The following is a 25,969-nucleotide window of genomic DNA, read 5'->3' as shown; positions in this document are numbered from 1 at the left end:
TTTATTTGCCTATATCCTGGGTTAGGGGGTACTTGCAGTGAGAAAAAACTTGTGGGGAGGTACACAAGATTACAACACAAATTGTGCTCTGCAAAATAAACTGTACAAATAAACTAGCCTAGTCATATGTGTCGTCATGTTCTATCGCTTCACATATTTTCTGAATTCCTGCCACGATCCAGAAACACATGCATTAGACAAACAGGTTGCCTTCACATAGACCTTGGATGTCAGTATTTTCAACGGATGGTAAATGGTAATGCAACGCTGCAAATATTTCATTTAGCAAAGTTTAGTAAGTTGTGGTGATGCTGAACTTGGTGTAATGTGTTCTGGAGTGGCCCTGTAACCACAGAGGTATTAAAGGTAGAGGTAGAAACAAAGCTTAATATCCTTTTGGTCTGACCTTTTGAACAAAGAGCCCATTTTTAACACCCCAATAAGTCAGATATATAGCAATACTGACTATTTTTGTCATAATTTTCATTCGTGATTTGACAGTAAAAGTTTTTTAAACAGCGCCCTCTGGTGGACTCTGGTGCACTCTGCAATGAAACCTCGTGCTATAATAACAAAAAAATATCCATCAACATAAACATTACGTTCAGTGGCACTATGTAGACTTTATTAAACCATATTGTGGCTATAGTTCCATTGATATAAGAAATAAATAGTGTAGAACTACTGTAGCACATTAAAACACATGGTACAGATACATATATTACTTGATGACTTTAAAATGGCAAATGCAGTAGTTAATTTGCCATAAACCATGCACATGTGTAGATCGCGTTGGCATACACTTAATTCAAATAATTTCAGGGAACCTTGATTTGGCATGGAGGCATTTAGAGTCTCGTCCATGATCGATGAATGGACGCAAATAATTTAACTGTGCTAACTTTAATAAACCTCTATTAAAATCATGTTTTGTTTTCCAGTTTTGTGAAGCTGCATCGGAAGCGTCCGTTGGTCAAGACAATCCATGTTTTCCCTTTAGTTATTCGAAGCTGTCCTGTTGCAAATGTTTTTTGTAAAAGTTTGTTGGTCCGTTGCCTCCAGAAGAGTTAAAAAATGTATAGCAAATGCCACCACCGACAGTTGGTAATGTCTTGGGAGTCGTGGCTCGTAATATTAACCATTATTTACATTTGGAGCACGTTAGACATCGATGGCACAGTGTCCTCCTCTAGCCGTCCAGTGGCTTGCCCAGGTAAACCATGGTGACTTCGGTGTTGCCGTAAACCGCAGACACAGCTGGGAACAGGCAAGCTTTGGGCAGTCCTCGAAACGCTATGCCCAGGAACTCGAAGCCCCTCTCAAACGCTAAAGTCTTGTCATCCATGTCTAGAATCACCCGTATCCTTTCTCCAATCTGTACAAGAAATGGATGGAAAGGAGGATTGTTATTGAATATTGCTGAAACAAAGTAAGGCATGCAGGGTCTTTCTAATGAGCGCAGGATGATGGAAAAGTGAATGATGGGCGGCTGATATCTTCTTAGATGCTAGATTTTTATAGAATTACATTTTTTTATTGAAGTTATGAGCTATACACCTTGATCTGTAGTTCTCAAACTTTGGCATGGGTTCCTCTTCTTTTAGGATAGTCTTTGTTCAATGATGAAGAAATAGAGTGGCCCTTCTATTTCAGACCTACTTCTGTCCTGTTATAGACTATTGCATTCGAAGAAAATCATTGGGATGAGAAGCTTGGAGGCTGATGCCAGAGGTTTGGGAATAAGGTATAGAAAAGGCCACGATAGTTTGGTTATGTATGAAACTCGACTTCAATACAAAGGATAAAGCTTTAATATTGTTTTCGATACCAAGGCGTGTCGCGATAATTAGTATCATTATTATTCAATATCGTTGAATATGACCCAATTTATTGTTCAATTTATTCAAGCTGAGACAATATCCTTGGGGCCTCAATATTTATCAAGAGCAACATCAATGAATGAAGTTCTAAATTCTAACTTACCAATTGTTAGTTTATTTTTTTATATTTCCTGTCCCATATTTTCTGTAACAATGAAGTGTATTAAAACTAGGTCCATGCAAAGTTAGGCCTCATTCTGAGACTGGCTTTTAGGAATATGTGTGTTTCTACCAAAATGTCTATTCCACGGAATGTAAGGGGCCCACATCTGATTAACTACCGAATGGGAGATGTCTCCATTGGCTGCGAGGCCTTGAGATGCCTCGTATACAGCTGTGTTTTCTCATGATCTCATTTCTGTAAGTTCTCCAGTTTTACAGAGGAGGGCTTTTCGGTCCTCATCCTACCCAAATATGGATATTCTTTACATCTGATCTCTTATTGGCTAACCAGCCTTTACATGTGTGATATCATACCTGTCAGATATTGTTTATCGGTCTTAGTGCGTTTTCAGTATATAAAGGTGGGGTGTGCCCAGAGACGGGGTTCGTCTTCCTGATCACCAGCGGACCCAGGGCGCTGTTTTCTGCTGTCCTGTTATCTGATGCTGTTATCTGTATTAAACATCTTCGAAAAGTACAGAACAGTGTCCGCGACTTCTTCTTGTCACACACCACCCCATGGGAACGTCACTTAAACCACATCAACAATCTACACAATTCCAAATGTGTTATTGTGACAGTACTATCAATACAATAATATGTATTGTTTAATACAATAGAAGGTCATTTTTGAGACATAACAACAGTTTATTTAGTATTACATGATCTTACTATAGATCTGATGTAGACCATAAAGACCAAAACATACACAAAAGGTCCAAATTTGTCCGTGTTATGTATGTATTTTTTTCAGAATGGATTGTTAGAATAACTATCAAGTTTTGATAACAGTTTTATTATTTATTTTTTGACAAACTTAGAAAGTACGGAGGAGAAAGACACTTCTAAATGTTGAGTCCTTACCTGATATTTTGGCGCATTGTTGCATTGTGGGAAATTTCCATTCACTTCTCCATTATGAAGCAGATTATTGTCCACTAAGTTCCAGCCCCAGCTTTGGTCATCACTTCCCAAAAGAGCCACATAGCCTTGGCATTGCATTGCCGCCCGTTTCGTGGCGATACCAATAACTGCTACAGTGCCGAGAGGACCTTCCCACCAAATCTCCCAGGCGTGTCGTCCCTCAGAGAAGCCGATTTTACCCCGGGCGCCGTCCGTGCTTTGGGCGATGGGGTTTCGGTGCAATGTGAAGCCATTTTTCTTGATGTAAACATTACGAGAGCAGTCGTTGGAACTAAGAGCATGTTGGTAGGATTTGAGCTGAAAACAGAGACAGGCAGGACAAGATGTGACAAGATGTCAATCATAATGCAGTGCAGTACATTCCTGAACGTTGTGACATTCTAGGCCTGGTCCTAACTACCGTATAAGGTTGAAATATGGTGACAGAAGGCACCTAGAATATTTATGAATAGAGTATTATAGCTGAAAATCAGAGATGTTTTTTTGTTGTTGTTGACATTTTCATTTAATAATGCCACTGTCTTTGTTGAGTATCATGATATTCTTGTGCTGTGATACTGTATTTAGATAAGACTAGGGCTGAAAATACCCAAAAAGAAATATACAACACTGCATAGCTTTGCTTTGGTGCCGATATGCAGTGAGACTATGTATAGGCCTTATTTACAGAACGTAGACTATACAATGGCTATTGTGGGACTGTTGCAGGTCTAAAAGCCTCTCAGATCATGCACTTAGACATGTTGCGGGTTTAAAAGCCCCTCAGACCGTGCACAGATCAAGCAGCGTACCTTTCCCTTGTAGGTGGGCAGGTTACACAGCACGTCAGACCGCAGAGCCTCGTCGCTGAGACTCCGGGTGCACAGACTGCGCCACACCTCGCTGTTCTCATCCGACAGGATGTTATACCAGTGCCAGCAAACAAGCGAGCAGCGCATGAGGTCCGACAGCTCCAGATAAGAGAAAATGTGCTCCAGGACGCGAGCTGGGAGTCTCCCGGCCACGCCAGTAGCCGCTCCCCCGGCCGAGCCCGCTCCTCCCCCGGCTGCAGCGGCGTAGGGTGAGCCAGCAGACAGACATCCAGGAGCCGCTGCGCCGAGAGAGGAGCTCCCACTGCCGCCAGCCGCCACGGACATGACGGATCTGCTGCTACAAACTATATCACTCAGTAGATTTGAGCCTAATCCTCTCGACGGACGCTTATAACATGCTAAATATGAGCATAGCGGCAGGAAATCTCATGTTAAGTTGCTTATCACAGCCATAACACCCGGAGCCTGGGCTGCCTCGCTCAATGGCTGAATGGAAGGGACGCGTCAAAGGTCCTGCAAGAACAGTCACGATAGCAAAACTTGAATATAATATCTTCCTTTTTTAAGAAACAAATTAACAAAATTAATTAGAATATATCTTCAACTTGATCTGTAATAGTGTGAAAATATTAATATAGATTATCCAACAACAAGACAAAACGCGAGATATTTGTGTGTATGTTTTTACTTTCCTGCTAGGATCTCACAGCGGCCATAATCGTTTTTTATTTACTATTTTTTAAATTGTAATAATCTTTTTGAATTCCATCACTGCCTAAAGTGGACATGCTTTTATGTTAGTGTATTACATTTTATTATATTTTAACTGACTAAACTTATCACTTCTGAATCTCTGCATTTGTTTTGAGCGTTCTTAAACCACGTGACGTCTGGGAGCGAAATTCAAAAAGGACTCGAATGGGGAATATTATTTATGATATATTATATTGTGGGTATGGTGGCTATAGGTAGAGAAGACCGTCCAGTTGACAAGGTTTTCACTCATCTGCATGAGGTTGGAAAGTATATTGATGAAATGGATGGAAATGGTCGGCCGGTATCATTAGAAGTGGAATTGTGATAATTGACTGTAACTCTTAAAGGTCCCAAAACATGCAAAATTGACTTTTCAGAGCTTTTAACCTTCTTACATTGCTATTTGTGCTTCATATATGTACCCAGAGTGTTTTTTTGATTGATTCCCGCAGTGTTTAGCTATATTACAGACTATCTCCTGTCCTCGAATCTCCAAACTGACGGGGGGTGGATGCAAGACCGCGTCATAACCACAGGCACGCATCATCGTAACTATTATGTTATGGGTGTTGCACAACCCTTATTATTATCAATTATACACTTAGGATAGACTACGAAACATGAAAAAAGCATGTTATGGCACCTTTAAGATACAGTTGGAGAGTGCTTTAGATATTTGTGGTAAGAAACATGAACAGCAATTAATTAATGTGAGAGGTTTTGAATTTGACAAAACAGTTCAGCTGAAGAGGGTGAATAGTGGGGTCCCTGTTCCTGTGAGTGAGTTTAGCACTTCACTGTGTTTGACCTATTATGGCGAGATGCGAGATTTTAAGAGAACATTTTTCGTGACTTGAGGGAAAATAAAAAGTTTTCACATGCCGAGGCAGTGAAAGAAGCTGGCGTTTGTGAGGAAAGACATCAAGAGATACATCACATTTGACAAGAAAATATTCACTCTTTTACTGAGGGCAGAACACCAGCATTTAGAGCAATGGTTCAAAACTGTTGGGTTGGAGAGCAAGTCAGAGCGAATGAATATGGTTCTGGATGCAGCAAAAACATTTTTTTTGGGATGTGGATGGTATCACCGGAGAGGATTTACTAGGCACAATGGAGAACTGGATAAGGGACACACATGTGGGACTGAAGGGAAATGGGGAGTACTTTTTAACAACTAAGACTGTAAATATCAGCACAGCAAAGAACCAGTTGGTAGCTTCATCACTATCTTTAGATGCCTCTGTAATTTTTATTGAGGTACCAATTTATTTATTTGAAGAATTAACTAGTTTATCTTGTGGAAGTTGTCATTTATTTTTATAACAATCAACATTAACCACATAATCTTGTAGCTGGCCTAAGATTCACCCTCTTGCATTTCATTTGACACACATCCTATGAAAACACCACTGAGGCAATAGGTGTGGCCAGCTGTCCAGGGAGTGACCAAAGTCCACATCAAATCTTTCCAAGCCCGGAACTCCGAACCACTAGCTTGAAAGCCCGTTTAAAGCTCGCTCTCAGCTAAAATTACAATTCCACCATTGTGAAGTTCAACTTTTAAAGGAGGGAGAGGGGTTCACACACTGTCTTATCCAGCTTTCTTTATCTTTCCTCTGTTAACCCTAACTCTATTGAGACATCTTGTTATGCATGCTCTATATTGACTTTGTAAGTTTCGCTTCAGGGGTGATGCATTAAATAAATTGATTTGACTATTTTTGCTGAATGTTTAGCTTTTGTAGACGTAGATTTTGTACTTGTGGAATCTGACCGCTAGATGGCAGCAGAGAGGTAACAGGGGAGATGTAAGTATTTACTTTTACTACCGGTACTTGCATGTTGTTATTATCCAATTGTATTTTTCCATATCTTTCCCAATATATAACCGTAGAATTTTTACCATTTCCTCTTTTTGTGTGAGTCCAATTAAGTCTCCTGTTAGATTGTAGTATTTTGCTCTTAGACCTATTCCCTTTTGCTCCAGATGACAGTGAAAAAAGGTCACACTAATGCAATGCTTTAAGGAGTTTGCTCGTCTTGTTCCACTCCCTGGAATGCACAGCCCTTTTATTGACATGTCTTTTCTTATTACACACGCCAATGGCTCCATTGCCAATACAAAGAGGACTGTCGACAGTGGACAACCCTGTCCGACTCCAGATAGGACTTTAATTAATTCTGTTGTATAGCCATTCATCTTTTTCTTTAATATAGCTATTTCTTCCACCATAGCTAATCGTGCATAGTATTGTGTAAAACTGTTGACATTTTTTCTGTAATCTGTTCAGGTAATGTTTTTTCCTCTTGGCTTCTTTTTCCCCTTTAAAAAGTATTTTGTTCTGTTTTTCCTGTCTTCTTGTAATCCTCCCTATGTATTACATCCTTCTTTTCTTCATGCAAAAAGTTGAAAGTTGAAAAGCATTTGTCATTTAGACCTCTAGTATTAATTGACAAAACTGTAAGAAAAGTGATCATTCATTCTCTATCATTTTTATCTGTTTCATATTTGAAAGGTGATTAGACTGTCCGGATGAAGGAATGGGGAAGAAGGGGATGATGTAGGTGGCCATACCTTGGACGCCTCCCCTGGTTGCACCGACTCCTCACTTGATGGCTCTTGTTGTCTTTTTTGTACAACTTGATGTTCAGGTGTTCCCATCTTGAATGGTTCCACTAGCAGCTGGTGGATGTTGAGCTTTCTTTGTAGCTGGGGCCATTCTGGATCTCAAGGGGGGGCTTGTGGAGCTGGGGCTCTTGGCAGTGACAGAACATTTCCTCTTCTGGTGTCGTGATGAAAAAAGTATAAAAAACAAACAAAACATATTATACATCATTTGAAAGGTTGCGACTTCCTCCACGTCACCGTGTTCACGCGCTTTGTGATTCACCTTCCCCGTCGGACTTGCCCACTCACTCACCATAGACTTCCATTCATTTTAGCAGTTATAAGTATTGGCATAATGCTCTAGGAGTCCAGCGTGATGCCAGGAGTGTCAATTAATTAATTAATAATAATAATAATAACTTTTATTTATATAGCGCTTTTCAGTGACCCAAAGACGCTGAACATAATAAAAAAGGGGGTGGTATTTACAGACAGGGGGGACAACACGTACAGAACACATTAATATACAGATAAAATGAACAAGACAGAAGAAGTAGAGAGAAAAAGATGGGGATGTAACAGGGGGTAGAAGAGTAGGCAATGGGGTAGAGGAGGCTAGGGGTAGGGGGGGTCATAGGCTTGGGTGAAGAGGTATGTTTTTAGGCGGGATTTGAATGTTGTGAGTGAGGGAGAGTGGCAGACAGGTAGGAGGGGGCAAGGTGGTGAAGAGCTTTGAAGGTGAGGAGGAGTATTTTAAAGTTTATGCGCTGCTTGATGGGGAGCCAGTGGAGAGAGCGGAGAACGGGAGTGATGTGATCACGGGACCGGGTGTGGGTGAGGAGGCGGGCAGCGGAGTTTTGGACCATTTGGAGTCTGTGGAGGGAATGGGAGGAGATGCCAGTGAGGAGGGAGTTGCAGTAGTCTTGACGATGTGGCTGACATGGGGAGTGAAGGAGAGGGTGGGGTCCATGATGACACCGAGATTGCGTACCAGGGTAGAGGGGGTGATGGTCGAGGTGTCGATGCTGAGTGAAAAGGGACCAGTTTTATTGAGAGTGGATTTGGTGCCAATGAGGAGGAGCTCTGTTTTGTCACTGTTCAGTTTGAGGAAGTTGAGAGTGAGCCATGATTTTATTGTAGAGATGCAGGTTTCGATGTGGCTGAGGGGAGGGTTTTGGGTGGATTTGGTGGTGAGGTATATCTGGGTGTCGTCAGCGTAGCAGTGAAAGTCCAGGTTGAGTTGGCGGAGGATGTGACCAAGGGGGAAGATGTAGCAGATGAAGAGGAGGGGGCCGAGGACTGAGCCCTGGGGGACCCCTGCGTTACTGGGGAGAGGGTGGATGAGTGACCGGAGAGGGAAATGAACTCTTGCCTGTTGGTGAGGTAGGATGTGAGCCAGTCAAGTGCAGAGCCCTCAACACCCAGTTGGCGCAGCCTTTGTAGGAGGATGGAATGGTTTATAGTGTCAAAGGCTGCGCTGAGGTCTAGTAGTAACAGGATGTTGAGGGCCCCGGAGTCTGCAGAGGTGAGGAGATCGTTGAGTACCTTGACCAGGGCTGTTTCAGTGCTGTGAAGTGGGCGGAAGCCAGATTGGAGGGGTTCATAGAGGTTGTTTGACTGGAGGTGGGTGTGAAGTTGGGCGGCGACGATGCGTTCCAGCGTTTTTGAGAGGAACGGCAGGTTGGAGATGGGGCGGTAGTTGGAGAGGTTGGCGGAGTCTAGGGTGGGTTTTTGAGGATGGGGGTGATAGAGGCCAGTTTGTAGATGGAAGGAACATGGCCGAGGGATAAAGACTGGTTGAAGAGGGTGGTGAGATGGGGGATGAGAGCAGGGAGGCAGGCCTTGGTTAGAGTCGTTGGGAGGGGGTCGAGAGAGCAGGTGGTGGTTTTGGAAGCGGTGATGAGGGCTATGATATGAGAGGAGTTAACAGAGGACAGGTGGTGAGGGGAGGGAAGGGTGGGTGGTCAGGGAGAGGGGGGGGGGGGGCAGGGGTGGGGGTGGTGATGGAGTTAATGGAGACGGCAGTCATGGAGCTGTTGATTTTGGAAATTTTGTCATTGAAGGCAAGGAGGAAAGAGTTGCAGAGGTCAGGGGAGGAGGGTGGAGTGATGTCCGGTGGCTGGAGCAGCTTGTTGACGGTGGAGAACAGGGTGCGAGGGCTCCGGTGGGAGCTGTTGATGAGGGTGGAGAGGTGGGCAGATTTGGCGGCTTGGAGAGCGTCACGGTAGGAGGAGATGTGTAATTTGAAAGCTTCGGCGTGGACGGTGAGGCGGGTTCTTTTGAGGAGTCGTTCGAGTTGGCGGCCAGTCTGCTTCATGGTGCGGAGTTCAGGGGTGTACCAGGGGGCGGGGTTGATGTATGAGACGGAGGAGGTTTTCCAGGGGGCTAGGGAGTCAAGGGAGTCGGAGAGGGTGGTGTTGAGCATGATAGCATAGTCGTCGGGGGAAGAGGGGGGGGAGTCAGGGGGGAAAGCAGAGGAAATGAGCTGGGAGAGCGTGAGGGGGTTGACTGACTTGATATTGCGGTAGGTGATGGTGCGTTTTTTGGGGTTGTGGGGCGAGGGTAGGGGGGCGGAGAAAAGGATGCAGAGATGATCAGAGAGTGGGAAGGGGAGGGGGTGGGGCTTAGATATGGGTAGGAGAGAGGAACAGACTAAGTCCAGAGTGTGGCCTTTGGTATGGGTGGGGAAGTCAATATGTTGGGTGAGATGGAAGCAGTCCAGGAGAGAGAGGAAGTCGGATGTCAGTGGGGCGTTGGGGCAGTCAATGTGGATGTTGAAGTCACCAGTGAGTAGGAGGCGGGCAGAGAGAGAGGATGCGATGGTGAGGAGTTCAGACAATTCAGTGAGGAAAGAGGGGTGGGGCTTTGGGGGACGATAGATCAGGATAGCGGTGATAGAGTTGGGGAGGGAGAAGGCGAGGTATTCAAATGATGAGATGGATGGAAGGTTGAGGTTCAGTTCAGTGATGGATGTAGATTTTTTATGAATAACAGCAAGACCTCGCCCACGCCCGGAGAGGCGGGGTTTGGCAGTGTAAGTGTAGTTGGAGGGAGTGGCTTGGTTGAGAGCATAGAAGTCCAGGGGCTGTTGCCATGTTTCACAGAGGAGAAGCAGGTCAATGTTATTGTCCAGTAGCAGTTCAGATATAACAGGTGATTTGTTGGAGAGGGAGCGGCAGTTCAGCAGTGCAAGGGAGATGGATGGGGGCGCGGAGATGGATGGGGGCGCAGGGGTGGGGGGGCGGAGGTTGCTGAGGTTGGCAGTGCGGCAGGTGGGGGTGACGGGGGGGCGAAAACTAGTCCAGAGTGAGGGGATAGGGGAGCCGTCGTTGGAGTGTTGGTTATGGGAGAGACCAGAGCCCCTGTGGATGTAGCGGGGCCGGCGAAGGATCCCAGCTGAGCTAGCTGCAGAGGCAGCAGCAGCTGGGAGACGGTGGTTATGGTTGAGGAGGTGAAGGTCAGCAGCGGTGTAGGTGAGTAGGCGAGAAGTTGGTGGAGCGGTGGCCTGGAGGCGCGGGAGTGATAGTCCGAGGAGGAGATGGAACGTAGCAGCAGATGAGAGTAATCCAGTTAGTATGTTGGCGGTGGCTAGAAGCTGGTTAACTAGAAGCTGGTGGGCAGAGAGTTGTGAAAAAGCAGCAGTGGACCGGGTGTTGAAGCTGGTGGAGTGAGTGGCGTTGGTTGCCCCAGACCTTGTCTGCACGGCAGGGAGGCCCCGCGATACCATGACGGACCTCAGCAGGTGTTAAGCCAGCTGTTAGCTGGCGGCTAGGGCAGTAGATAGTCCAGGAGTGAGGGAGGAGATGAGTGATGGACGGTGCAGTAATGTCCGATGAAGTTAAGGAACAGGGATGTAGACAGAAGACAACACAGAGACGCGGGAACAAAACAAAACAATGGAAACGACTAACAAAACAAAGACGTTGGGACAGAAGCGGCAGTCCACATACCAGACGCCGGCGTTGCTCTAGCCCAATCAAGACGCATTTGAGTCCAGTTTTGTGACCAGATCGCCCCCGTCTGTGGAGCGGGGAAAGCAGAGAAACGGGGCTGTACCTTGGTTGTATGGGGCTGCTTTTCTCCGGGTGGAGCCGGTGCCCCGCTCTCCGTGTCTGCTCCTGTGGCGGGCTGGGGCCACACCTTCGCCCAGGTACAGACCTCCGGGGCGGCGGGTGCGGGAGCGCGGAACCGGTGTTCGGGCGTGGAAACGCCGGTGCAGCGGAGGAGAAACGGAGCCGCGTGCGGCTCGTGGCGGTGCGTGCTGCTCGTGGTGGAGCCGGTGATCGGACACGGAAACGCCGGTGCAGCGGAGGAGAAGCGGTAATTCATTCATTTTCTACCACTTGTTCCCGTTAAGGGTTGCGGGTGACTAGAGCCTCTTGCCAGCTTGTGATGGTTGGATCTATTAATAAATCCCCTTAAGGTAGAAAAATCCACTAACCATGATGTCAGGATGCAGTGTCGTAAAGGCCAAGATTCTACAAATAGAATATTTGCTTTAGCTATATTACTTCTCTCCATCTTCTCTCCTCTCACTCTCGAACTGCCGCCATAGGACTACGAAATGTCTGAGGAATAAAGTCTGGCGGTAATGCAACAATTGGATGCCAACCGCCATAAAACAACAACAACAACAACAACAACAACTGCCGCCATAAAATGCCAAAGAAGAAGAAGAAGGCCAGCTGGAAAAAAGTCTGGCGGATACCAACTGCCATAAAACAACAACAATAACAAGTCAAGAAGAAGAACTGAAGAATGGAGTCTAAAGGATAAAGTCTAAAGAATGAAGTCTTGGGGTAATGTAACTCTTGAATACCAGCTGCCATAAAACACCAAAGAAGAAGAAGAAGAGGTGAGTTAAGTTGACTTTAGTTGTGTGCGTTAAACTGTCATGAAATATGTGCTTCATATTTGAGTCACTAAAACAAGTTTTACTAAAGATTTGTCACAATGTCCTGTGAAGAAAAGATGGAAGCAGACGGCAGATCGGTTTATGTTGGGAATGTAAGTTACATTCAAATAGGGTTGAATGCTTCATTTGATTCTTGGGAAGCAGCCGCTGATGGACCGTTTGTTTCTGTCTGTTCTCAGGTGGATTATGGTGCCACCGCAGAACAGCTCCAGGCTCACTTTTATGGCTGCGGTTCTGTCATCAGAGTTACTATTTTATGAGACAAATACACAGGGCATCCCAGGGGGTAAGTGTCCAAAACTAATACAAAAAACTAACCCTAACCCTTCTTCCTTCATTAGCTATGAGCAGGCCTATTTTCAATTTAAAAATGCTCTCTCCTTTGTTTTCCAGTTTTGCGAATATAGAATTTGCAGATGGTGAGTGTGCTAGGACGGCCATGTTATTGGACGAGTCTCTATTCAGAGGAAGGCGGATAAAGGTCAGCAGGTACTTATTTTAACAGATCATTCAACTAGTTCTTGGGGGACTTCTTCACCTCAGTCTTTGTCTATCCACAGTAAGGCCTGCAAAAATAAAAATGTGTCGGTATGAAATGCAGAAGAGTATTTTGTAGGGCTGTAATGATTGCTATAATCTCGACAAATCAACCATTAAAATGATCGTTTGACTCTAAAACACATGCCAAAGGACATTTTATCACAGAGACGGTGGCATTATTGAATCGAGATGACAAATTTGATCAATAATACTCCTAAAGCTACTACAAAGCGATATATTGTCCCAGCCCTAATCAAAACAATACATTAGCTGAATTAGTAGGTTTAAAAGTAATTATTGGAGAGAAATATACTGAAAGCCAATAAAACAACCCTAGTAATTTATAGATATTGCAAAAACAACTGGCCTGACTGTCTTGTCCGCTTCTACATTTTTCAAATCTCCATTCACTCTCCAGGTAACAATACGTATTTCTAAATAAACATCCGCTGCTGTCCTCAGGTGTCTGCAAAGCGGACAAACATACCAGGCATCAGCACCCCAGACCGTGGCTTCCGGGCTCGAGACTGCAGTGGATACATACCCAAAGGCAGAGGGTGGGCCTTCAGGTGAGCCCCTAACTCCATTCATTCTCACAGTGAACTCTGCTCCCTTATCCAACATGCTGGGAGACGGCAAACGGGGGAATCTTGTGAAGTCCAGGCTCTTATTGCCCCTTTTAACAGTACATTTGGCCAGTCACGATCACATTATTTGAAGTATTATATATTGCTATTGGATAATGTGTGGTATGGAGATGTGTGCTTGGTTTCTGTTTCACAAAACTTGCCTCCTCAAAGTGTCAGCTCCTTCATTTCTCAGTTTGTAGAGGGGAGTCTCATGAGTGTCTGTCTGCTGTGGGTGGGACTAAAAGCAAAGGAATTGATGAGGCAAGTTTGGAGGAATGGGATTTGGCCCGTGAGTGAACGCTACTAGAGCTCAAAAGTGACGCCCACTGGTCCTTTTCCCTTCGACCTTTTTTAAATATGATAATAAGACTGTGTTGTTCCTAACGCCAATGAAGAAATCAGTCCTTTTAGTCGATTGGCTGGTGGAGTCTTCCCTAACCAAAAATATTTACTGGTCAATCAATAATTTTACTTTAACTCAACACGCTGTTTACTAGTACTTCTCTGTGTGCATAGTTGGTTTTCTAAGCCCTGTATCAGTGCCAATTCCTATTTTAGTTAATTAATTGATAGCCCTGTCATGTCTTTATTCGAATGAGAATTTCTTTAGTTGAGAACAATCCTAATGTGGAGCCGAGTTCAAATTTAATCAAGAATTTAAACTTTAAAACACCATAAATATATTGAAGTCACTTTTATAGTCATCGAAATAAAATTGGCACTGAAATTAATTATGTCTTGTTTGTAAAATCCAACTCTGAAGGACTGATGGCGTAAAATAATGGAGGAATAAGTATTTGATCAAAACGATCTTAAAAATCTTTTTCAGGCTGATTTTGGTGTTTGTTTAAACCAAACAGAACATTCTTTTCCAGAGGCCAAGGGGGAACATGAGCGTGGTCCCCATATGGTCTATTTCACCCCCGCCCGACATCAAAAGCAGAAACACCCAGAGGAGAGGAGTCAGAGTAATCCCTTATTCATCTAGAAGTGATCCATGCTGTTTTTTTTTTTTTTTAGAAAAACTAGACGATTCGGCGCTCATCCATCCATCCAATCTCCAGATCAAGTCTGGGAACTCAGATATTTATTCTACTGACTGTTTACAGATTCACTTGAAACTACTCCTTTTTTAGTAGTAGAATAGTTTCAAGTGAAACTGTAAACGTCCATTATCAGGAGGTTCCGCCCGGTGGGCAGGGCCTACTCAGAGTAGAATAAATATCTAGGAGGTAGCGGGAAGTTTTTAAGTGTGTTAACGGCTTACCTAACGGACTGCGGCAATGTGCTGTCACATCTTTTAAAAGGTATTCTTTTCTGATACGATGTATTGCATTTTCTATTTTATTTGTCAGCCAACCTTATGGTAATATGCATTACGTTCCAGCTTAAACTTTGAGAAAGAAATGTCTTCTAGACCTGTGCCCCACAGCCAAGAGTCTTCATCAGGTCTGTAGCATGCGCTCATAAATATTTGCACAGAATGTTATTTTAATGTATGATTATTTTGGTTTAGAGCCCACCGTGTGGATTATCGTTTAAAGCCCACAAAGTGAAGTACAATCTGTTATTTTTAATATTGTACCTTTTACGTTTACATTACTTGATTTAAATACTAAGATATTCAGTCGTAATAATAAATATAGCCGCAAGCGGCAATGATCGGCCCTCGCCACGCCATAGCCGCTGTTACCCTGATAATAAATCCCCAATAAAATGTTGCACCATTGTCATAGCAATCCCTAGCTCTATTGAGACCGAGACATTTTGACTAGTAATCTAATATCTATAAGGCTTTATGCTTTAGACTTTATTCTTTAGACTCTATTCCAGCTGGCCTTTTCCCACGCCAGACTGTATTCTTCTCCACTTCCTCTCGCTCCGACTTTATTCTTTAGACTTTATTCTTTAGACTTCTTCTTCTTCTTCAGTGTTTTATGGTTGTTGTTGTTGTTGTTGTTATTGTTGTTGTTGTTGTTGTTGTTGTTGTTGTTTTATGGCGGTTGGCATCCAATTGTTGCATTACCGCCAGACTTTATTCCTCAGACTTTTCGTAGTCCTCAGACTGTCGTAGTCCGTAAAAGTACTCCTTCCATTGCTTTGGTGTTACAAAGCCCATGAGGTCATGATATGTCTTTGTGACTAGAATAGTTGTTGTTGTTTCAGAGACCAACCGGCTTTATTCCAGGGAGACTCTTCTTCATCTTCCTCTCCTTCTTTGACGTTCGGCGCTTCCACCGTACAGCTTTATTCTTTAGGCTTCATTCTATAGGCTTTAATATTTCCACTGATGTCGCTGCTTGGTAGCCGTGCGTCTACGAGACTGGGCGAGGGCAGGAGACCACCCCCACCCCCATCTCGTCGTCTGATCACTCTGACTCCCCAAAAGCAGACCCCCATCACTCCGACTCCCATTTAGCGCCTTTAGCCTGTTTTCTATATCTGCCCAATCAAGCTCCTTTGTTCCAAGGAATCTCCCTGCAGCTTTAGCAATGATCCTGATCCTTTCAGTTCTGCTTTGAGTCTGAGCAGCACAGTTTACAACATCCACCATAAAGAGTACAAAATCCTCTCTATCCACAACCAGGGTATTCTCATTAATTCTGGAACCTGCACACTTGGGACCTCCACTCTTGAAACCTTCACACTTCTTGGGAGCCACGCTGGCCTTTCTCATTTCGCCCTGGCTGGGAGCAGCGCTGGCTCCTCTCTCTGTATTTACTCTAAACTCGTTACTTGAAACTTTCTTGACTGCATCTGCATAGGATATACCTTGAGAGACCTTTATTTTATGCACCTCAGCAGCTCTTTTGCTAAACCTGCATCCCCCGTAGGCAGAGCTATGTTCTTCCCCACAGTTACAGCACTTCAGTTTTGCTCCCACGTCACACCTCCCATACTCGTGATCTCCTGCACATTTACCACATCTTTGCCTCCCTCTACAGACCGCTGCAATATGCCCAAAGCGCTGGCACTTAAAGCAACGCAGGGGCGGTGGAACATATGGCCTAACGTCATGGCACATGAACCCAATGAACACCTTACTAGGCAGGCACCTCCCTTCAAGTGTTACCATTACCGACAAGCTGTCACATCTTACCCCAGACCGGGTCACCTTCAACCGCCTAGCGTCCACCACCGTAGCTCCAGTCAAATTCTCCTTAACTTCATCCACAGACGTCGCCGTAGGGACACCTACGATAACTCCTCTGACCGTGTTTCTTTCAGCATCAGACACAAGAATGTCCTTTCCACCCAGACTTTTAGTTCCAATCGCCTTCCGTTGCTGAGCCGCGTCCTTGCACACGACCAGCAGCGAGCCATCTCTAAGGACACTCGCACTCTTGATCACTCCCACAGCTACAGTTAGGCTCTTTGACAATGCCACTGAATTCCACTCCTTAAAGGATGCACTATCCTGTGCAAGCTTTATGATCACCTTACAGTCTCTGCTCTCACTCCGGATATCAATAGCTTCAGCCTCATCCTGCTGCTCATTCCCAGAACCCTCGGACGAGCTAAGGGACTTTTTACGTTTCCGGGCACGTGCAGCCAGAAAAGGCTGCTCCTCCACGCCGTCCAGAACGTCTTCGACCACCGATCCACTCTCCTCCGCCATCTCCCGTCTCTCCAGACCGGAGACTAGCTCTTGTTGTTGTTGTTGTTGTTTTATGGCGGTTGGCATCCAAGTGTTGCATTACCGCCAGACTCCACTCCTCAGACCTTGTCGTAGTTGTTGTTGTTGTTGTTGTTGTTGTTTTATGGCGGTTGGCATCCAAGTAGTGCATTACCGCCAGACTTTATTCCTCAGACTTTGTCGTAGTCCTCAGACTCTGTCGTAGTCCGTAAAAGTACTCCTTCCATTGCTTTGGTGTTACAAAGCCCATGAGGTCATGATATGTCTTTGTGACTAAAATAGTTGTTGTTGTTTCAGAGACCAACCGGCTTTATTCCAGGGAGACTCTTCTTCATCTTCCTCTCCTTCTTTGACGTTCGGTGCTTCCACCGTACAGCTTTATTCTTTAGGCTTCATTCTATAGGCTTTAATATGTCCACTGATGTCGCCGCTTGGTAGCCGTGCGTCTACGAGACTGGGCGAGGACAGGAGACCACCCCCACCCCCATCTCGTCACTCTGATCACTCTGACTCCCCACAAGCAGACCCCCATCACTCCGACTCCCATTTAGCGCCTTTAGCCTGTTTTCTATATCTGCCCAATCAAGCTCCTTTGTTCCAAGGAATCTCCCTGCAGCTTTAGCAATGATCCTGATCCTTTCAGTTCTGCTTTGAGTCTGAGCAGCACAGTTTACAACATCCACCATAAAGAGTACAAAATCCTCCCTATCCACAACCAGGGTATTCTCATTAATTCTGGAACCTGCACACTTGGGACCTCCACTCTTGAAACCTTCACACTTCTTGGGAGCCACGCTGGCCTCTCTCATTTCGCCCTGGCTGGGAGCAGCGCTGGCTCCTCTCTGTATTTACTCTAAACTCGTTACTTGAAACTTTCTTGACTGCATCTGCATAGGATATACCTTGAGAGACCTTTATTTTCTGCACCTCAGCAGCTCTTTTGCTAAACCTGCATCCCCCGTAGGCAGAGCTATGTTCTTCCCCACAGTTACAGCACTTCAGTTTTGCACCCACGTCACACTTCCCATACTCATGATCTCCTGCACATTTACCACACCTTTGCCTCCCTCTACAGACCGCTGCAATATGCCCAAAGCGCTGGCACTTAAAGCAACGCAGGGGCGGTGGAACTTATGGCCTAACGTCATGGCACATGAACCCAATGAACACCTTAATGTTTTATGGCGGTTGGTATCCAAGTGCTACATTACCACCAGACTTTATTCCTTAGACTTTATTCCAGCTGGCTTTTTCCCACGCCAGACTGTATTCTTTAGACTTTATCCAATAGACTCCATTCTTCAGTTCTCCTTCTATGTTGTTGTTTCAAAGCCCACAAGTTCAAAGCACATTAGATCATCCTCTTTCTCCTCATCCTCGGCACGTCCTTCAACACACCCCAACTCTATAAACGTCTACCCAACCCTGTGTTATATAAGTAAGCAACTACAGCCTCACACAAACCCTGTGACTGGAATGTAAGAATATTCTACAGATTGAATTCCAGCCTATTATTCCGAAACCACAAGGCCAACCCGATCCTTTCTCTTTCATAGGCCGCACAGTGAATCCGCACGTGCTCGACCGTCTCTCTGGCACTCGACAGTGATCACACAGACCGGTCGAATGTTTGTCTATCCTACTCAATGACCAATTGAGTCCAGTATGGCCCATCCTCATGCGAGCAAAGGCCCTTTCCTCCCTCGAGGTTGGTATCCAAGTGTTACATTACCACCACCCACTTTATTCTTTAGAGTCTGGTGTTCATTCTTTAAAATTCCCAAATCCTGATTTATTTTTGTTCTATTCTTGCATAAAAACTGTAACCATGATGTCGAAGAAGAAGAAGCAGGTGGCAGCAATGCAACGCTTGGATACCAACCGCCATAAAAAAACAAAGAACACGTAACCATGACGCAGTGTCATAAAGTCCATGACTCTAGAACGTCACTTTAGATATTATTTATCTCATTCATGAATACCGCCAAGCGGTAATGTAACGCTTGGATACCAACCGCCATACAACAACAACAACAACAACAACAACACAAGAACAACAACAACAACAACAAGAGGTGAGCTAACTTGACTTCAGTAGTGTACTGTTGTTAAATGTTTGTTTCATATTTGAGTCTTATTATTATTATAAAAAAATAATAATTAAGTTTGATTAATTAATTGTTAATTGATTAATAAGATTCATCATGATGTCCAGTGAGGAAAAGATGGAAGCAGACGGCAGATCGATTTATGTTGGGAATGTAAGTTACATTTGAATAGGGTTGAATGCATCATTTGATTCTTGTGAAGCAGCCGCTGATGGACCGTTTGTTTCTGTCTGTTCTCAGGTGGATTATGGTGCCACCGCAGAACAGCTCGAGGCTCACTTTTATGGCTGCGGTCCTCTCAACAGAGTTACTATTTTATGTGACAAATTCACAGAGTAAGTTTTATGTGACAAATACACAGGGCATCCAAGGTGGTTGCCAGTTTCCATCACTAATATAGTTTGCACATTTTAAACAGACAATCCTTTCTTCATCAGATCATCATCATGTAAATTCAATTTCTCTCCTTGTTATCCAGTTTTGCATATATTGAATTTGCAGATGAAGAGTCTGCTAGGACGGCCACATTATTGGACGAGTCTCTATTCAGAGGAAAGCCGATTAAGGTTAGCAGATTTTAACAGAAGTAACTAAAGTATTTTAACAGATTTTGTGTAGCATTCAACTCGTTCTTGTTTGATTCACCTCAGCCTTTGTCTTTGTCTTGAGGCTGTTGTAAATTAATTTATAATGAATGAAAAAACAACAAAGAAAACAGAATATCTTTTGTGTGTTTTATTTGAATAAAAAATATATTTGCAGCAAAAATTGGAAAGACACAAGTCCGTCAGTGCAGAGTTAGTCTTTCCCAAAAGAGGCTGTGCTGATTACAGTTTTTATACATAAGTCTTCACATCACACAGGATGTGACATCTCCGATCATCTCCACTGTCTTCTGGACATTGAACTCCAGGTTGTTACCAGCCGGTCCACAGACTTATCCCCGTTCCAGATGAGCAAGATGAGGGTGGTGTCATCCGCAAACTTGATCAGTTTTACGGAGTCATGGCTGGAGGTGCAGCAGTTTGTGTACAGGGAGAAGAGCAGGGGAGAAAGTACACAGCCCTGTGGAGCTCCTGTGCTGATAGTCTCTGTGCTGAGTGTCTGAGACGTTCTTCCCCAGCCGCATGATGAAGTAATAAGATAAGATCAGATAAGCCTTTATTTGTCCACGCAGTGGGGAAATTCCAATGTTACAAAGCAAAGTAGGTACAAAAGTGAAGAACAATAACTTGTAGAAGACTTAAAAAAAACACTTTTAATAATAGAAAAGCTCTTTTAAAAAACTCTTGTAACAAAAAAAAAAGAAAAGAAAATAGTAACAAAAGTAACACTCTTATTTACAGCAGTTGTATGGACAGAGAATATTGCACCAATATGGTTGACATTATGTCAGAGTATTGCACATGAATATGACAGCATTGCGTATGGATATGACAGTATTGCACATGATTAAGTCAGTATTGCACATGATTATGTCAGTATTGCACATGATTATGACAGTATACACGTGTTCAGGGCTAACAGTGTTTGTGAGTGCCAAGTTGATGGTGTCGTCCACAGATCTTTTGGCTCTGTAGGCAAACTGCACAGGGGGGAGGTGAAGGACTTCAGGTGGGGCAAGACCAGGCATTCAAATGACTTCATGACTACAGACGTAGGGCTCTGGGCTTGTAATTGGTGAGAAACCGGAGCCCACCCACACAGGGTTGTTGTTAGAGAACTGCTGCTTCAGACGCGTATTGTACTGTGATCTAGCTTCTGACAATGATAATATATATAAGTCGCTTTGGATTATAAATTGCACCCCGGCCAAAACTATGTAAAAAAGTGCAATTTATAATCCGGAAAATACAGTATCTGTGGCAGCTCTGAAAACCTCCCAGTCAATAATGTACAAACACGCACTCATCTCCTCCACTGCCTGGTCCACTTCTTAGAAGTCCTCACTACAGGTTTGGAGAGCTTCAGCCTCTGTCTGTAGATCAGGTGAACCATGGCGTGAGCTGACCAGCCCACTGGGGCTCGGGCCACGGCGCAGAAGGTGTTGCTGACTGTTGTGTAACAGTGTTCTGCTCTCTGATCGGGACTTTAATAAACTGTCTGTACTTTGGGAAGGTCCGCTCCACACTCAGAACCTGGTCCATGCACGCACGTTGTGCCTCCTGCACGTTCGCGCTTGTTGGAATATAAACAGCGGCCAGGATAAATGAGGCGAACTTGCGTGGAGAGTAGAATGGTTTGCAGTTGATGAAAAGATATTCCAGAGCAGGAGAGCAGTGTTTTGAGATCACAGTCACATCTGAAGACCAGGCCAGGCGTTGTTGATGTAGAAACATACTCCTTCACCTCGTGTTTTCCTACACAGAGAGCTCAGACACTTCCTAATTTTAGAGAAACATCCTCATGCCAATCACACAAATCACTTTCGATTTCTGTGTGGACAACTTAAATCCCCAATTCAGAGTCCACTGCTCAACCTGTTGTATTGCTCTTTGTATTTTCTTCACAATACATTGTAGATTTCTGCCTCTCACCCACAATGGACCATTGTCTGCATAAAGACTTATTCCAACAGTGATCCACATATTTAAAGATGCTATTAATCAAGACATTTAACAAAATAGGGCTGCACACACTTCCTTATGGGATTCCATTTTCTACCTCATAAACCTTAGAGTAAACTGCCTTCTCTGTTTTTTGGCCAGACAAGACACTTCTTACCCAGTTAAATAACTTTCCCTTCACACCAAAATTACTTGATAAGAAGCCCTTCCTTCCATGCTTCCATGCTTCCATTCCATACATAAAAAAAATACTGCAATAACTATTTCTCTGTTAGTCTTGGCTATTTAGATTTCAGTTTCTAAACACAGAATCCATGGTATTTCTGCCCTTGCTGTAGCCACTTTTGTGAGTGGAAAGCAAATTCTGACTATCCAAGAAGTAATTCAACCGCTCGGTAACCATACGTTCCATGGTTTTCCCTAGTTGCGACGTCAAGGCAATCGGCCTGTAGCTTGATGGGTCAGACGGGGGTTTTCCTGGTTTCAGTATTGGTACTACAATAGATTGTTTCTATGCTAACGGAATACATCCTGTATTTCGTTGAGATTCCAGATAAGATTTGATAGTCTTAGAATCAAACCAAGTGTCAGAATCAGAATCAGAATAAGATTTATTGCCATTTGTCAACGAACAAAATTCACAAACATAAGGAACTTGTCCTGGTGATTCGATGCAACACAAATAACAAAACATTGAACAATGAATACAAACGATGAACAATGAATAGCTACCAGATATATAAAAAAAAAAAGTAAAGTTAAAATAAGGGTAGAAATAGGCATGATATGTACATGAATAAAATATGTAGTGCATTAATTATTGGAGCGCAATACACTGAAAGCCAATAAAACAACCCAATATATTATAGATATTGCAAAACAACTGGCCTCACTGTCTCGTCCGCTTATACATTTTTAAAATATGCATTCAAATAATTTTCCAGGGAATCCAGGGAACAATACATATTTCTCCACTGCTGTTCTCAGGTATGTGCGAAGTACCGAAATAGACGAGGCATCAGCACCAAAGGAAGCGGCTTCCGGGCTCGAGACTACAGCGGATACACACCCAAAGGCAGAGGGTGGGCCTTCAGGTGAGCCCCTCGTCACCCGGGCCGCACCCCCACCCACCTGCATGCACGGGACCACACCATTCACACTCACAGTCAACTCTGCTCCCTTATCCAACATGCTGGGAGACGGCAAACGGGGGAATCTGTGAAGTATAGCCTGAAACAGGAGGCTGTCTTTATTGATTTGGATTGATTGAAGTTCTCAAAATAACTGGAAATCTTTGAAATCCCCTTCTCCTGGAAAGTTTTTGTCATTGCTTCTAAATATGTCTTTGGGTCGCCGTTTTAGAGAGGGGCAACTTCACTTTGTTGATTTGAGTCTGACGCTTATTTGTGCTGCAGATGTTTGGGCAAATGCAGAACATGAGCCAGATAATTAATGAAACTAATTCCAATGTCTGATCCAATAGTGTTGTTGTGACTAATTGTTTCAGTAGAACGTCCCATATATTTCTGAAAAGCAGTGGTTGAATATGATCGTGTTTATTGTGTTGGCAGTGAAGTAAATGGTTTCAGAAAAGCCCTGGTACAGGACAGTAAGCTGCAGCAGCTTTCTGGCTTTTCTCACATGTGCAACAAGGTTAAGATGAAATTATCTGATGGACATCACAATAAGCTTACACGGTGGCAGTGGTGGAATTTGGTTGGTTTTACACAAGTTTTGGAGTAAAATGTCACTTGTTGCCTCTTATTTCCACTTTTAACAGTACGTTTTGGCCGGTCAAGATCTTTGAATTGTTATATATTGCTATTGGATAATGTGTGGTTTGGAGATGTGTCAGCTCCTTCATTCCTCAGTTTGTAGAGGGGAGTCTCATGAGTCTGTCTGCTGTGAGTGGGCCTAAAAGCAAAGGAATTGATGAGGCAAGTTTGGAGGAATGGGATTTGGCCCGTGAGTGAACGCTACTAGAGCTCAAAAGTGACGCCCACTGGTCCTTTTCCCATCGACCTTTTCTAAATATGATAATAAGACTGTGTTGGTCCATGTTTCCATCATTTGAGTATGTATCTTTAAGCTAAAACAGTCTCCATCCATTCTCTTCTTTGTTTTATACAAGCCTCCCCAGCACTGCCAAAGTTTTATTGATGATTTTACTGAGATACTTTCAGTCGTATGCACAGACTTTGATGGTTTGATTATAACAGGTGATCTAAATGTACATATGGACAATGTCTGTGACAGAAACGTTAAAGAGCTTGGTACTGTTCTTGAAACCTTTGGTCTTACTCAGCATGTGAATGGGCCCCACTCACAGCAAAGGGCACACTCTGGATCTGTTAATCACAAAGAGAGATAATATATCAAACGTTAATGTTCTCGATGTTGCTGTCTGATCATTTCTGTGTCTTCTTTGATCTGCTTGTCACTCCTAAACCACCAGCTGACGCAGCCCTTGTTCGAAGGAGACACATAAATGACAGTACAGGTGCACTGTTTATGGAAAGGATCAACTTTGAAAATGTCCCATGTTCTAATGTCAATGATTTGTTAAACTCTGTTACATCAAGTGTTTTGAATGTTCTGGATATCATTGCCCCTATGAAGGTTAAAGTAGTTAAGAATAAGCAGAAGGCGCCATGGAGAAACTATGATTTTAAAGTACGTGCTGAGTAGTTTGTTGACTCCACTTACTAAAATAGTCAACATGTCACTTAAATCTGGAACATTCCCCATGGCCTTGAAAACTGCGATAATTAAGCAGCGGCTAAAGAAGAGCAGCCTGGATCCCACAATACTAAACAACTATCGACCAATTTCAAACTTACCTTTCCTGGGAAAAGTCCTTGAAAAAGTCATTTATCAACAGCTTACTCAGTTCCTCCTAATAAGTGACTCCTTTGATGTCTTCCTGTCCGGTTTTAGATCGCATCACAGCACTGAGACGGCTTTCATTAAGGTTACAAATGACATCCGTCTGAGCACTGATGATGGCAAGGCCTCTGTTTTAGTCCTGCTGGATCTCAGTGCTGCATTTGACACTGTCGATCCCGGGATACTTTTACAGAGGTCGGAGGACTGGGTGGGCATCACTGGTATGGCCTCAAATTGGTTGAAGTCCTACCTTGAAAACAGGAAATACTTTGTTGAGATTGGTGACTGTGTCTCTGAGAGCATGGCATTGACCTGTGGGGTTCCCCAAGGGTCAATCCTTCTGTTCAATCTGTGCATGCCGCCATTGGGACAGCTAATACCTATCACAATTATGCTGACGACACTCAGATCTATGTTTCACTGTTGGCAGGTGAATATGGACCAGTGGATTCACTCTGTCATTGTCTTCAACAGATCAGTGAGTGGATGCAAAACAACTTTCTCCAGCTGAACTCAGACAAGACTGAAATCATCGTCTTTGGCCCACAGAAACAAGAGAAAGTTAGCAATCACCTCCAGTCTCTCTCTCTAAAACCCGTAAACAAGGTAAAAAATGTAGGAGTAATAATGGACTTGAATTTCAACCGCTACATCAATTCAATAACATCAGCTTTCTTCCATCTGAAAAACATTGCCCAAATTAAAAATATAGTGTTCCAATCAGACTTGGGGAGACTTATCCATGTGTTTGTCTCCAGTAGATAAGACTACTGTAACGGCCTGCTCACTGGCCTCTCCAAACGAGCTGTAAAACAGCTGCAGTACATCCAGAACGCTGCTGCTTGGGTCCTGACTAGAACCAGGAAGTACCATCACATTAGTCCTGTTCTCAGGTCTCTGCACTGGCTCCTGTGGCTCAGAGAATAGACTTTAAAACAGCTCTACTTGTGTATAAGTCTCTCCACAGCCTTGCATGTGTGTGCCATATGAAGAACCATCTCGGACTCTGAGGACCTTAGGGACCGGCCTCCTGCTGGTGCCCAGAGCCAAGACCAGACACGGAGAATCTACGTTCCAGTTCTATGGGGCAAGTCTGGAATAGCCTTCCCGAAGTTGTGAGACAGGCCCCCACCCCGGTTGTGTTTAAATCTAAGCTAAAGACTATTGTTTAGCCGCGCCTATGACTGAAATACTTTTACCTGTTTTTTTCTATTTTAAATACCACATATTTTTTTTAAAATGTTTTTATTTATTTATTTTGACATAAACTGTTTTATATTCTTATAAACGGCATTGTGTTTTTATTTTATTTTTTAAAAATGTGTCTTAACATTGTAAAGCACTTTGAATTGCGCTTTGTACTATAAATAAATTTGATTGATTGATTGATAAAAGGGCTGATGGCGTAAAATGGAGGAATATATAATATTTGATCAAAACCATCTTGAACATCTTTTTCAGGTTGATTTTGATGTGTCTGCTTAAATCAAACAGAACAAACTCTTCTTTTTCTCCTCCTTTTTCAGAGGCACCTGCCTGGTC

General features: G+C 43.7%; 2 protein-coding genes and 1 pseudogene across 2 annotated transcripts; 2 read left to right on the top strand and 1 right to left on the bottom strand.

Moving 5' to 3' along the window:
* Nucleotides 1-606: 606 nt before the first annotated feature.
* Nucleotides 607-4,256, bottom strand: fbxo45 (F-box protein 45). Its single transcript, XM_072450536.1, has 3 exons — nt 3,758-4,256; nt 2,907-3,263; nt 607-1,375 (listed from the first exon to the last, which is right to left on the bottom strand). Exons 1-3 carry the CDS (start codon nt 4,100-4,102, stop codon nt 1,190-1,192), a joined length of 888 nt encoding a protein of 295 aa, XP_072306637.1. The 5' UTR covers nt 4,103-4,256; the 3' UTR covers nt 607-1,189.
* A 7,802-nt stretch (nt 4,257-12,058) lies between these two features.
* Nucleotides 12,059-23,189, top strand: LOC140364949 (polyadenylate-binding protein 2-like; annotated as a pseudogene).
* On the top strand, nt 19,067-19,642 carry LOC140364883 (polyadenylate-binding protein 2-B-like). The gene is made up of 4 exons (XM_072451269.1): nt 19,067-19,127; nt 19,215-19,309; nt 19,453-19,540; nt 19,625-19,642. The coding sequence occupies exons 1-4, from the start codon at nt 19,071-19,073 to the stop codon at nt 19,640-19,642; spliced, it is 258 nt and encodes an 85-aa protein (XP_072307370.1). The 5' UTR covers nt 19,067-19,070.
* Nucleotides 23,190-25,969: the final 2,780 nt, after the last annotated feature.

This window comes from Eucyclogobius newberryi, unplaced genomic scaffold, assembly GCF_026437365.1.
Source record: "Eucyclogobius newberryi isolate DKJ021-1_F unplaced genomic scaffold, fEucNew1.0.hap1 SCAF_18, whole genome shotgun sequence".
NCBI classification, from domain to species: domain Eukaryota; kingdom Metazoa; phylum Chordata; class Actinopteri; order Gobiiformes; family Gobiidae; genus Eucyclogobius; species Eucyclogobius newberryi.
Note: the sequence above shows the minus strand (reverse complement) of the source record. Positions and strands in the feature narration are given on the sequence as shown.

Coding starts and splice junctions, on each gene's coding strand:
- fbxo45 (XM_072450536.1), bottom strand. CDS start 4,102: ATGTCCGTGGCGGCTGGCGGCAGTGGGAGCTCCTCTCTCGGCGCAGCG. Junction 3,264..3,757: donor TGCCCACCTACAAGGGAAAG/GTACGCTGCTTG, acceptor CTCTGTTTTCAG/CTCAAATCCTACCAACATGC. Junction 1,376..2,906: donor ACAATGCGCCAAAATATCAG/GTAAGGACTCAA, acceptor TTTCTTGTACAG/ATTGGAGAAAGGATACGGGT.
- LOC140364883 (XM_072451269.1), top strand. CDS start 19,071: ATGATGTCCAGTGAGGAAAAGATGGAAGCAGACGGCAGATCGATTTAT. Junction 19,128..19,214: donor GATCGATTTATGTTGGGAAT/GTAAGTTACATT, acceptor GTCTGTTCTCAG/GTGGATTATGGTGCCACCGC. Junction 19,310..19,452: donor TTATGTGACAAATTCACAGA/GTAAGTTTTATG, acceptor CTTGTTATCCAG/TTTTGCATATATTGAATTTG.